Source organism: Pan troglodytes, chromosome 3 (assembly GCF_028858775.2).
Source record: "Pan troglodytes isolate AG18354 chromosome 3, NHGRI_mPanTro3-v2.0_pri, whole genome shotgun sequence".
Lineage (NCBI taxonomy): Eukaryota > Metazoa > Chordata > Mammalia > Primates > Hominidae > Pan > Pan troglodytes.
In genome coordinates, this window is record NC_072401.2 from 51,350,839 (window position 1) to 51,365,051 (window position 14,213).

The 14,213-nt window shown below is 41.0% G+C and overlaps 1 protein-coding gene across 4 annotated transcripts in view; it reads right to left on the minus strand.

The window, feature by feature from the left end:
- Window positions 1–14,008, minus strand: part of BMP2K (BMP2 inducible kinase) — a 144,791-nt gene extending 130,783 nt beyond the window's left edge. For 2 of the 4 annotated variants that reach the window (XM_009447679.4, XM_526576.7), the window contains exon 1: window positions 12,847–13,524. In XM_009447679.4, coding sequence (XP_009445954.1) covers window positions 12,847–13,030 — 184 coding nt within the window. In that variant the 5' untranslated portion in view covers window positions 13,031–13,524. Of the gene's footprint in view, window positions 1–12,846; window positions 13,525–13,839 lie in introns of those variants that run through there. The other 2 variants (XM_063808845.1, XM_063808846.1) reach the window with 2 other exon arrangements.
- Between the last annotated feature and the right edge of the window lie 205 nt (window positions 14,009–14,213).

Below are 14,213 nucleotides of genomic sequence, written 5' to 3' on the forward strand. Positions count from 1 at the left end.
CTTCCACCTCATACTCCCCACGCACCCAGTAATACTCCAGCTGCCTTCAGACTATTAAAAGTCCTGAGGTCCCTTAAACCAGTTCCAAGTCCCCACCCCAAACAAAGGACAATGCCCATACATACAGGAGCTATGACTATAGCTACAGGCCAATGCCTATACAGCATAGGAGCCAATTAAAGAGGCCATAAGTAAAAGTACTTAGGCGTAAGGAAACAAAATGAAAAATAAAAATAAAAGAAAGAGGCCATAACTACTAGAAAAAGTGCTGGTCACGAGAACTAAGTTCTACTCTCCACAATCAACACTAATAATGTGACTTTGGGTTCATTCATTACTCCATTTTCTCATGGTTAAATGAGAGAACTAAATTTGGACAATCACTACAACTATGGGAAATTTAATGAAGCACTAGCATTTTCAAAGAAAGACTATTAGTCCAACAATACCAATTACAGTTAATATAATACTCAGGATATTTTCTGTAAGAGGCTCTGAGAAGGTCCTGTTTTAAATTCAGGTTCTTACACATTGTTTCCTATATTTCGTCTTCCAAAGCAAAAGAAAAAAAGAAAAAAATCAGTGAAATTGACCTTATACTATCCATAATGGCCCACCACAACTTTTTGAAATACCTTTAGTGTATTTAAAAAAAAAAAAAAAAAAAAAAAAAAAACCAGCCACTATTCTAAGATGAAAACAAATCTGAACCTTGAATCTGTATATAAGGGTTTCTCAAGCTAGAAATTTATGGGCATTAGTTACATCCAACCTCGAACACTATGGATTCATACAGCCCTTACAAATGCACTTCCAACATTCCCTATGGATAGGCAAAAAATACCATACACAAACACATATTTAAAAAAAATAAAACTCATGAGTTTGCAATATTTCTAAAGTTCCCACTGCACTAAGGTGAAAAACTATAAAACCCATAACAGCTACCTTCACTTGTTTAAAAATAAAAACAAGTACCAATTTTGGTTGAGATCCTTAGAATTTCTCCTTTGGGTTGTATAAACATTTTGCTAAAAGATGAAAATTTACCAAAGATTTAGCAATCCAGTTAACTATTCACTAGGATTTAAACTGAGCTGTCTGGATGAGTTAACCATAATACTGTGCTAATGAAACTAAGGATCTATTCCAATTTCAATTTAGGCCAATTAGGTAGACAAAAAAAAAAAAAAAATCCTTAGATCCATATTACTGCACGTAACAGTTAACTATCTTACATACTCCAGTTAGTGATCATAGAAGACACCATCAAAAGCCTATGCACATCTGAGCATATATACACCCAACCTCTGAAGAAATATTTCAGAATACATGGCCTACTGATCATGAGTCAGTAGCAACTTTTTTTTTCCTATGCCTGTATAAAAAAATAGACCATTAACATTCAACGGAAGAGAGTCTGTGATGCAGGCAAGAGAATGAAAAAATGGGTAATTGCCAGTGATGCATAATCCCACTCCCTAGAAAAATAGTCCTGACAAGATTCAGGAAAAAAAAAATTACTTTAGTAGTAGTATCTTTATGATTCAGAAAGAATAGTAAAACCTAAACTAACCACTGACAATCTCATTCAAAAGAGAATACTTATGTATAAAGCTCCAGGCAGCCCTAACAATGGTCCACCCAGCAAAAATAAAGCAAAATAAGTAAATACAGCATTTAGGCAAGGGGAAGTAGTGTACTGGAACCCTCTCTTCCAGAAATTGAAAGAAAGAATAGTCAAGGGTGGTTTGCTACCCTCTGACCTTTGGGCCAGGCTTACAAATTTCCTAATCTAAAAGCAAACTAAATGTCTTTCCACCTAGAAAATAAGTACCTTCAATATCATACAGTCCAGTTAGAGGAATCCCCAAAGTTAATGCTCATTTGTTTCCCTCCCCAGGAGCCTTAAGGAGATAAGATCCCCTTCTTCTTCCTAATACCCTCATCCTCTTAGACACCATTCATCCCATTGAGTGGTACTATCCGCCACTCAAGATAAAGCCATACACAGCTGACCATCCCCAAAACTGTTTTCTTAAGATCAGTTATCCAAAGCACATACTTTAGACTACCCAGCTCCCACTCTGTCTAACGGTAGTGGCTCAAGGGAATTCAGGCTAGAACATTTTGAGAGTCACATCAAATACAAGCAATGCAGTACCCACAAAACAAAGATGTACTATACATATAACCATAACAGAAATAAAACAGGCTAGGAGTCCAAAAATAAATCTGGTAGTATTTTTTTCATCCATGTATTTAATGCTAGAACTACATTGTTAACAAATATCTCTATCTCCTTATTTTAAAATGGACAGAACTTCAAAAACAGAGTCAGCCTTCTCCTAAATATCAACTGAACAGCTTGATATGTCAAATATGGCTGCTATCCAATTGTTTCATAGTAATTTGTAGCAAGCCCTCTGATCACTTTTGAATACCAAAACCCAACCTCTTACAGAGGTACTCAATACTATCATGAGTACAGCACTGCAAGAGATAAAAGACGAATACAAGGCCAAGCATGGTGCCTCACACCTGTAATCCCAGCACTTTGGGAGGCCAAAGCAGGAGGACCACTTGAGGCCAGGAGTTTAAAACCAGCCTGGATAACATAACAAGATCCCATCTACCAAATATTTTAAAAATAATGAGAGGGAAAAAAAGAATGAATACAAGATAAGCCTTAAAAGAATTAAATTTTAAAGTAGAGAAAATTACGCATTTTATTAGAATAGAACAAAGCTATTTAAGATAAGTGCTATATGAGTAACAGTTGCTACGCAGAGCAAAGGAAGGCATAATTACACTTATTTGGTTGTAGATAGGGTTTCAGGAAAAAATAAAGATTACAAAAAAGTAACTATTTTAAATATATCCTACAAGACCCCATTTTTAACAGAGTGGTGGAGGCCAGTATTTGCATTCTGGGCAAACATAACAACATAAGCTAAAAAACAGAAATGGAAAAGTGTGGCAAGGTGGCACATGCCTATTGTCCCAACTGTCGGGAGGCTAAGGCAAGAGGACTGCTTGAGGCCAGTAGCTCAAGGCTGCAGTGAGCTATGATCACACCACTGCACTCCAGCCTAGCCAATAGAGACCGTGTCTCAAAACACACACACACACACACACACACACACACACACACACACACACACACATTGGGTGGCTTATAAGCAACAGAATTTCTTACTGTTATGGAGACTGGAAAGTCCAAGAGCAAGGTGCTGGGAAATTCAGTGCCTGGAGAGGGCTTGTTTCCTCACAGATGACCATCTTCTCACTCTAACCTTATGTAGTGCAAGGGATGAGGGATCTCTCTGGGGCCTCTTTTATAAGAGCATTAATTCCATTCATGAGGGCTCTCATGACCTAATCATTTCCCAAGGGCCCCATCACTAAATAGCATCACCTTGGGCGTCGGGATTTCAACATATGAATTGGGGGAGGAGTCACAAACATTCAGACGATAGCAGAAAGCTTGAGAGAAGTGCAGAAAATACCAAGCACATCAGTGTAATATAAGTAGGGAGTAAGAGTAAGAGATTAAGGCTAGAGAGGTAGGTTGGAGGTGATACTGAACTGGAGGTTCAGGTCAGGGGGTCCTGAATCCTAGAGTAACGAGTTTGTACTTTACTTGGTTAGGCAAGTAAGAGAGTGACATGAGCATAAGTCCATTTTAGGAAGAATAAACTGGAAGGAATACAAGAATTGGTTTGGCAAGGAAAGAGTCTGAAAGAACAGTCCAAATGCTAATGTAATTCTCTAAACGAGATGTATTAAGGACCCAAATTAGGGCTGACAGCATTGGAAACAAAAGGTACCCAATTTCCCACACATATCAAGGGTAAACTTTGTATCTGTAAACTTCATCAGAGAAAGTACTGTCATACCTCCTCCTCATATATTCTTTTTGAATAAAAAGGTTTTGTTTTGTTACTAATACTCTCTAAAATACATATATTGTGCATGAGTCTCTTAGAGAACACAATCAAGATAGTAAAATAAGCAATTAAGGTGGCATGCCCACTGAAACTAAATAGTATTCTGAAATGTCACACAATTTAATTTGAGCTTCTACCCAGATCTCAAGGGGTAGCATGTAAGGCAACTTCTTAGAAAAGACCTTTTTCCAATGATTAAAAAATAATTTTAGGCCAGGCGCAGTGGCTCATGACTGTAATCCCAGCACTTTGGGAAGCCAAGGTGGGCAGATCACCTGAGGTCAGAAGTTAAGAGACCAGCCTGGCCAACACGGTGAAGCCCCGTCTCTACTAAAAATACAAAAATTAGCCAGGTGTGGTGGCAAGAACCTGTAATCCCAGCTACTTGGGAGGCTGAGGCAGGAGAATCACTTGAACCCAGGAGGCAGAGGTTGCAGTGAACCACAACTGCACCACTGCACTCCAGCCTGGGCAACAGAGCAAGACTCCATCTTGAAAAAATAAAATAAAATAAAATAAAAATAATTTCATACTTTAGGATTAAAAAATAAATTGCCATTCCATTGTGAAGTCTGTCAAAGAACTCAAATTGTATAACGATCAAACACAATCCTTTCATTACAGTCTCAATCCTGAAATTGTTCATTGCTATTCCTCCCTGTCCCATGCTCCTCATTTATCTAAAAGAGCAGTTAAAATCAGTTACATAGACAGAATCCAAGAATACTAAAATGGAAAAAGATGTTACAAATTCATTTTTTCCACTTCATTTTTTTCTTGAGGAAACTGAAGTCAAAACGTCACAATGCAAGTTAGAGGCAGAACAGGGATTACCAGCTGGTATTTTTCCCCCCGATAGATGCGTCCAAGAAGGCACTATTTCAAAGATAATTTAAAATGTTAAAATGGGCAAACTAGTAACAACAACCATTCCATATTTTAAAATAATACTTACTGCAAAATGCCTCTAATGTTACTGCAATTCTACAAGACTAGGATAAACCAAAAACAAAGTCTCTCTGTAGAAAAGGCCTTACAACCACTTTCCTGCAGAGAGAGACTTTTGAAACAGTTAGCAGACATGTGCTGACTGACCTCATTTGTAAAGCTGATACACATAGACAAAGAATCTCCAAATTAACTAAGTGCCCAGCTATTTAAAACAGCTCAGTCATTAACCACTCAACTTCCCAACTTAGTCCCCTAAAAATAGCAGGCTGTGGGTAGATGAATGGTTCACCAGATGCATGCAAGATAAAACCAAGGAATAAACAGTCCCAATCTTTTGGAGATGAAATATTATACCCGACCACTAGAAAAGTGTGGCAGCTTTGAAATGGTAGTTCAAGACTCTTAATTTTGGAATCCCAAGTCAAGGCTTTAATCATTTTGATAACTACCAAATGAGCTCTATTGGATGTATATGAAACTACTTCAAGTTCTGACAAAAAAATAGGAGGGAAATGGTGAAAGAAAACCAAGATAATATACAAGATCAGAAAGAACACTATATAAGACCCAGGATCAACATAAGGACATCCGTCTCACTTTCTAGTACATTCTCTAACATTGACAACATCAAGGACCTTTTCCAAGTTTCCCTACTGTGCACCCCATGATGAAACATACTAACAAATATTAATTCATTTTCATTATTTTTAAAATATCAAAGACATAGCCTTTTCAATCTGCCCAGCATGAGAATGTCAGTATTAACCACAATAGTTGACTACAGCCTAAAAGCAAAGATATTTGGCATGTTTGTACAATTTAGCACTTTTATTTTTATTTATTATTTTATTTGTTTATTTATTTATTTATTTTGAGACAGCGTCTTGCTGTGTCACCCAGGCTGGAGTGCAATGGCTCTATCTCACCTTACTGCAACCTCTGCCTCCTGGGCTCAAGGGATTCTCCTGCCTCAGCCTCATGAGTAGCTGTTATTATAGGCACGTGCCACTATGCCCGGCTAATATTTGTGTTTTTAGTAGAGATGGGGTTTCACCCTGTTGGCCAAGCTGGTCTCGAACTCCTGGCCTCAAGTGATCTACCTGTCTCAGCCTCCCAAAGTGCTGGAATTACAGGCGTGAGCCACCATGCCCATCCTGTACAATTTAGCACCTTTACTGGGGATAAATGCATTATAAATTTCCACTGTTTTTTTGGAATACTGAAAATTTAGAATAATTGTTTTAGTGTCAGTAGCTTGTCCTTGAATAAAACTACTACCTCTAGAGGAAATACATTAACGGACAATCAAAATTACATCCTAGGAGCTATCACTACAATAATAACATAAACAACCCAAAAAAGAACCATTTGTTAATAATATTGTATATAGTGTCCTTTGTTGCAAATAATTTCCATTTTATAGTGAAATCATATGCTACTATATAGGTCAAAATTTTATATAGCTGATTGAAACTTGAAAATTCAATATGGCTGAGGGACACATAATTATCTAACAAACTATTCAGATATTTTTCAAACACAAATGTGATACTTATTCAGGATAAATGTGATAGCAAATATATAATAAAGTCACTATAATTTCCAAATCAGATTTCACTGAAAGCATATAACCAAATCGGAACTTAAAAGTTCACTCATAGTTATGAAGAGATTTGGCAATGCACTGTCAGGTACTGTCACACATTATCTTCTCTAATCTTCATAATAGATATTAACTCCTTGTTTCAGAAGAGGAAACAATGTTTTCTAAGAGCTTAATTAAACAATAACAAAAAAGGGTGCTGAGTAAGTACTACTGGACAACTGAATGCACAGGTGAATAGACCTTGGTTCTACCCCTAAAAAGCTCAGCATCCAAAAAAAGCTGTCAAAATTAACCACAAAATGTAAAACAATTTCACAATTGCATGTAACATACTTTTTTAAAAACTCAGCCACCTTTGTAGAATAAATAAAAATACAATGTCAATAAAGCAAGATAACTACAAGGGGGCATCTGGGTTATTTTTTTTCTTTCCTGTTTCAAGTTGTTAAGTGAAATGACACTGCCTTAATGGTTGTTTGTCTTCACCAAACTAGAAAACTCAGAGTCCTCTGGCCTAAGTACAAAACCTTTGATGGTCCAGTAAAGAGCCTTCCATTGGTGCTCTTCAATTTGCAAATTAGGCCTTAAATTCTACTGAAGATCATCATCTGATAAAAAATAAAAAAATCAAGCATGATTTCCTTTGAGAAGTAGCTGAATGTTCATGGTATGGCCAACTTGTGTGATACAACATCAATTAAAACAGAGTCTGTCTAGCCTTAAGAATTTTACTATCTGGTAGTGGAGATGACAGAGGAACAGTAGTTAACAACCTTAGTGTTTCTAGGTGCTTACATAATTCCATCTCAAGACAGGTTAAATGTGACAAGAGGGAAAAAAGCAAATAGTTACAAGTGTCCACAGAAAGGAGGAAGTGATCATAACCAGTACTTAGGAAACAGGGATTACAGAGACAAAGGCAGAGTGCTAGGCAAGTACAAGATTCAGTCACGGACCAACAGGGAGTGGAGCACATTGCACCAGGCGCAAAGAGTATTCACCTAGCAAATAATTACAGGTAAGCTTTTAAAGATAAGTGAGCATGAATAACTGTGAATGCCAGGCGAAAAAATGTGATCAAGTAAGATGACTTTGCAGCAACACAACTGCTCACTCCCTCCCCTTCTTGAAATACTCTCAAGTTTCCAGGTATCAGAGTGTCCTGGTATTCCTCATACCTCTCTAGCACCTTCTTCTTAGTCTTCTTCGCCCGCTCGAAATCAGTGGTACTCGGTACTCAAGACGTGGTTCCTGAACCGGCAGCATCTGTATCACTGAAAGAGTGGGCCTCACTCAGACATAATCAAAAGTTGGGGACCAGGCTCAGCACTTTCTGTTTTACCAAATCCTCTGAATGTTTACAATGAACACTAATGTCTGAGACCAATGCACTATAGGAGTCCTTCAATGAGCACCTTCTCATTCTACACTCTCCCTACATCCATCCTCTCCCAGGGCTTTAAATAACAGCCAGGGCTCACTAATCAATCAGAAGTACCATCTCTAAGCCCAAACACCTTTGCTGAGTTCCAGACCACATACCCAGCTTCTCATTTGATATTTCCTCTCAGATATCTCATCCAAACACATCTCTAAACATGTCTGAATTACTGGCTGTCCTCCAAACACCTCAAAAAAAAAAAAAAAATCTGTTCCTTCCTTATGTTCCCAAACGGTACTTTCACCTGAGAGATACATAAGCAAGTAATTCCTAACACTTCCTATGACCACCACAAGGTCTTCCCATTTAAGCATTATCATCTTCATCCCCACTGTCATCATTTTAACCTTATAATTTGTATACCTCTCTACACAGCAATCAGCATGATCTTGTAAAAATACAAATCAGAGCATGTCACTGCCTCAATTCAAACCCTTCAATAGCTTCCTGTTGCATTTCAGATAAAACCTAAACTCCTCAGCATGGTATACTAAGCCCTGGACCCTGGTCACCTTGCCAACATCATCTTGGATCTCTCTTACATGTGATTCATTCATCGTAGTCCACAGCTCTGAGCATATTTCAGTTTCTGAAACTTCCTTCCCTCACACAGAGACTTCAGTCTTCATGACATACTTCAAATCACCCCAACCTCACACCTCTGTTTTTACCTAACTTTCTTCATCCTTCAGGTTTCTGCTAAAAGATCAAAAAGGCCTTCCTTGACCCCCCAGTCTAAACTGAATTCTCTCATAAAACCCTGAGCATTGTCTTCACGACACATATCAAAAATTTTAACTATAGTAACTTGGTGATTTTTGTTGGCTTGTTTAGCTTTTACCTTCCACACTAATCTGTAAGTTTCATAGGCCAGAAGAATACCTCCACTATTGTCCTCTACTATGTTAAGTAGCACCTAGCAGTGCTTAGCACACCAAAGGCATTTAATGAAGTTGTGTAGTAGTAACAGTTGTTGATATTTTTATTCGATCCTTCCCTTTTTTTATCCTCTCTATCTTCTCTTCGGAATGTGAACTTACAAGTTACTGGGCAGCCACAGATGCTTTCTGCAAATGAGATATAATGCTTAAATCTATCATTTCCCTACTAATTTATAGTGCAAAATCAGATGTATAGTACAACCTTCCTGAAAAATTAACAACGAGAACTGGCTAATACTTAGCTTATCTAAGCATTTAACTCTAAGAGAAATACTGAGCTATTTTTAAAGAACCCTGTAGTAAATTCCTGGCCTCCAATTACTAACAATCCAATAACCCCCAACACCCATCTCAGTAAATCTTACCCACATCACCATATTCACACTATCATTCCTACCCAGCCCCCATAACCTCGTGATTACATTATCTCAACAAGTTATCTCTGCTCTCCCAGTCTCAACACCCCATTTTAGGTCCATTTTGTACCATTTAGGGAAAACAATGTCCCCTACTCAAAAACCAACTTATTACCAATCAGTATTAAATTCCTCAGACTAGCACCAAAGGCTTGTTATGGTGATGCATGTGGTCAACAAGCCAACCCCAGGTTTTAGTAAAAACTTGGAAGGTTACATTGAATTAATTATATGAGCCTGACAATTTGTCACTGTTTGAAGCTAAAACCAACATACCGCTCTCCCTCATTTCTACAGACCAAAGCTGGGATCTGCTTAGTACGGACTCCTAAACAGTTTTTGAGAAAAAAAACATGAACTGCCTCACTATGTTATCAGTCCTTTAAACTTTGAGGAGGAACTAAAAAGGTGCAAGTTCTATTTTCAAACACTTATGTGCTTGACTACAAAGACATTATGATACAAAGTATATAATGTTTCAGAGAGAAAACTTTAACAGTTTAGTTATAACATACAACCTACCCCTGAGAATCTGCTTTTCAAATTATAGACATAATATGTGCATATACATATCTACCTATAACAAAGGTTGCTCCTCATTAGTTGGGGATACTGTATTTACAAATTCATCTACTAACATTTATTTGTATCCCCAAAATCATTACTCATAGCACTTCCACTGTCATTGCAGACATGTGCACAATGGTGAAAAATGTGAGTCTACTGACGTGCACATTCTAGTTTCAGCTTACATAGTGTAAACAAGTGTCCTTTTCATGGTCTATTTAGTGCCATGTTTTTCTCATTTTTGTGCTTGCTATTGGTGATTTCACTGTTGAAAACAGTCCCTAAGCATAGTGCTAAAGTGCTGTCTAGTGTTCAAGGAGCAAAGACTATAGAGAAAATACAAGTGTTAGATAATCTTCATTGAGGCATGATTTACAGAGCTGTTGGCCATGATTTCAATGTTAATAAATCAACCAAATATATTAAATAAGGTGTATTTAAACTGCAACAGACATAAAACAAGGTTGTATCTTGATCAGTTGACAAAAATGTTGTGAACAGCAGCTTTCAGGAATCTAACACCATAGTAGAAGCAGTGGTTCAGGGTTTGCTAATCCAGTTTTCACGGTGACTTTTTGCAACATAACTAATTATATACAAATAACAACAGAGAGACGGACGGATTTATTAAAAAGACACTGCAGAGGTCATTATGAGTAAACTACCAATGTTTGCAGGAGCATGGCAAAAACACTTCAGGGCACAGTATCTACTGAGTCTTCCTGGCTCTGTTTAAACAACTTTGGGCCAAAACAAAAAATGCAAAATCTACCAAGTCTGTGCTTTGGTCTATCTTAGCTTCTACCGCTTTGCCTACTCAGTGGTATCCCTCTCCCCAAATCAAGTACTCTAAACTTGAACGCATTTTCACAAGTACATGACCCAATCTTATGATCAGGCAGACCCATCAATTATTGATTAATCACGCTTAAATGCGAACTAGACTTGTGCTTAAACATCTTGTCTAAATTGTGGCACTATTTATTAGGAAGGGAGAGGGGATATTAAGCATCTGAAATAAGACCGGCCAGGATCAAAATTAAACTGATTATACATAGACAATTCCAGTTGTGTGGGTGATGGAGACAGAAAAAATATACAAGGAAAGAAAACCTAGGCCTTGGCCTCCCTTCTAGGAAATTAAAGCTGGGGTGTAGGATGGAGAAGTTTCATCTTCCAAAAGGATTTCTTCAGTCCTTGCTTCCTCCTAGCATTTGATTATTGACTTTTCAAGAGAAATGATACATTTATGGCAAAAGTCAGTGGAACACTCTAACAGTGACATTAGCGCTTGAAATAAACTTTTATTCTTCGTTGTGGTTGAACGAACTCTCCTTTTGAAATTCATCTTTATTACTTTCCAAAATTATTTTTTTATTGAAAATGGCTTGCTTAGGGTAGTGATAAGATATGCTTAGGGTAGTGAGTAATACAAGTTACAAATTCAAAATCTAATTTGTGAAATGTCAGTATTTTTTTTCTATTAAATAAAAGACCCATCTGGGATTTAGTGGAATGAGTGAGTGTAACACTACTCAAGCTACACTTCAATTAGTTACTAAAACAATTCAAAGACAGAATATGGCATTTGAGTGAAGAGCCATGTGCTTTTAAAACCTACAACACAATCTAAACCAATAATTGAAATTCATGTGTAATAAAGAGCTAGAAAACTTTATAATATAGTAAATCTTTTATAAAGACCACTCGCCACATATTCATTCTTCTGAAAAACTAAGGATCCTCCTTCTCCCACCTCTCCAAGTTTCGGCTAAGATCATTATTCTGAGCAATGGTTCACGAAACAATGATACGTACACCTGAATAATTCACGATTTCTTTCTCTTTCAAATATTTTATACAAAAATCTTCAGGTTTTTTCCCTTGTGCTAATTTACTGTTGTGTATAGCATTTCAAAAAATACAAGCGGAATCTCAGTCTACTGTTTTCAAACCACATCAACGTCTAACGCTCGGAGAACTGAATCCACTCTTCGATTTTTTTTATCTTAACCATAGAACTTAAAAGGGCCACTTATCAACAAAAAGTATTTCTTTTAAAGTGTTTATTTTGTAGTATCATTTTGCAATTAAAAACTCAAAGGCCAATGAAGCATGCAGCACACAGGGCAAGTATTTTCTACAAGGCAATTATGCCAGAAATACAAAACTAAATTCTAAGTTCTTCTTTTAAAATGGAGTAAACTTTTTTTGTAAGTAGACTTCTACCTGCCGTCATAACCTGTTCCAGATCATGAAGGACCGACCACAAAACCTCGTTAAGTGAAAGTTAACCTGCTTTTATATCACCTTTTAAACTACTATCAAAGAGACATACTGGGAGGGCATGAATAGCACCTTGTCCAACAGAGAAGATTCTAAATAACAAAGATAAATGGGCTCCAAGTTTACCTGCTCCTCAGTGCAACCTACTAACTTAATTTAGAGCAAAGGATCACCTCCAACACGCACACATGCACACAAATACATTGTTTTTCAACAGATGACTGAGCTGCAGCAAACCCCAGCTTGACACCAGGGGCTGCAGGGTCCTATGCCCTGCAGCGCGGGTGGAGGCTTAGATGAAAAGGCCAACGCATGACACCCGTCTGAGCCACAGCTGGCAGAACGGAGCTTCAACCCTGTTCGATCTGACCCTCTAATGAGTCACTGGCCCAATCGTAACACCAACCCACTTCCTAGCCCGTCTACTACCTATTTTCTCGCGTCAAAAAGCACAGAAAATGATTTAAACTAGGCATGAGAGAACTGTGCACCGGCCGGGGCAGCCAGCGGCAAGAAAAGCCAGCTTAAGAGAAAAAGCCCGAGCCACTCTTTAAGAGCCCCCGCTGGCCCGGCAGCAGAGGAAGAATGGGGTATAAGAGTCAGTCCGGAGGGCGAGGACCCGGAGAAGCCGCCGCCACACCCCAACCCTCCCTCACCTGCCTGTCCGAGCCTCCCCGGGCGCCCGTACCTTCGGCCAGCGACTCTTCCAGGGTGACCTGGTGGCGGCCGACCGCGAACACCCGAACCCCCACGGACGAGCCGCCGGAGCCGGAGCCGCAGCCGGCCCCGGCCCCGGCCCCGCCAGCCCCGCCACCCGCCGCTCCGCCGCCGCTGCCGCCCTCCGACTTGGGCATCCGAGAGAACTTCTTCATGGTCCCGCCGGCGAGCTGGAGGGCGCAGGGAGCGTGCAAGGGCAAGTCCACGGCCCGGCGCGCAGCCGGGCGTCCGCGAGGGGTCGCCGCCCCTGGCCCGTCCGAGCGTGCTGCGGCCCGCCAAGCCTCACATTCCGCGCTCCCCAAGCGCACAGCCCGGGCCCCGCCGCCCGCTCCGCGGCTCCGCTGCAGCTGCCCGGCTCCCGCAGAGGGCGGTGGGGAGGGCGGGGACGGGGCGGGGCGCGAGGGGGCGGGTCCGAATGCAGGGGCGACGCCGCCGCCTCCGCCAGTGCCCCGGGCGTCCCGCCGCCTCACTAAGCGCCTGGAGTGCGAGCCGGGGTAGAGGAAGAGAGCGAAAGAGGCTGGGCGGCCGGCCCCTCCAGGGAGTGGGCTAGATGTCTCAGGCCGCAAACCCGCAGGACCGCAGCCCGTCGCGCCGCCGCCGCCCCGGCCGGACCCGCGCCGCCAGCCACTCGTGGCCGTTGGCGGGGGGGGGGGGCGCTGCTGCCAACCGCTCACTGAGGCCGGGCGACCCGCGCAGGCGCGCTGCCCGCGCCGCCGGAAGTGACGGTTCCGGCTCTTGTCACGTGGAGGGGGACCAAGGGAGGTGATTGTGGGGGTTGGGGACTAGGGCAAAGTCGGGGGTCCCGGGTCCGGGGTTACGCCGGGAGGGTACTGGCCAGGCCCGACTTCAAGCAGGGAGGTGGCCCGGGACTGGCTCCCGCGCTGGTCACCCACCGGGGTCCGTCATCTCGACCGGGAGTCGCTGTGCCACTCTAGGGGCTTAAAAATGCCGCCAACAACTTTACCCCTGCTGAGGAACTTCTCGCTTCGTTTCTTAGCCAGTTTTCCAGGCCTTCTCCCTTGAGAATCTCCTTCCGCTCGCCCACCCTGAGCGTGGGAGGTGGGAGCAGGACGGAACTGGAGTGGATTCCAGTAACTGGACTTCTAAACCGGCTCGGTGTCGTCGCGCGCTGTAGCGGACGCTTGTGCTGGGAAGCGTTTTGCAGTTTATAAATTACTTAGGAGTACTTTAAACATCTCACGCCTGCTGTACCACAGCCATGTGGGGATATTCAGAACAGGTATTAAGGCCGTTTTGCAGACCATTCATCACTCTTGGCTAAAAGAACGGAGTCGCCCAAGGTCACACAGCTGGCTCGTGGTAATTGGGGACCATTCT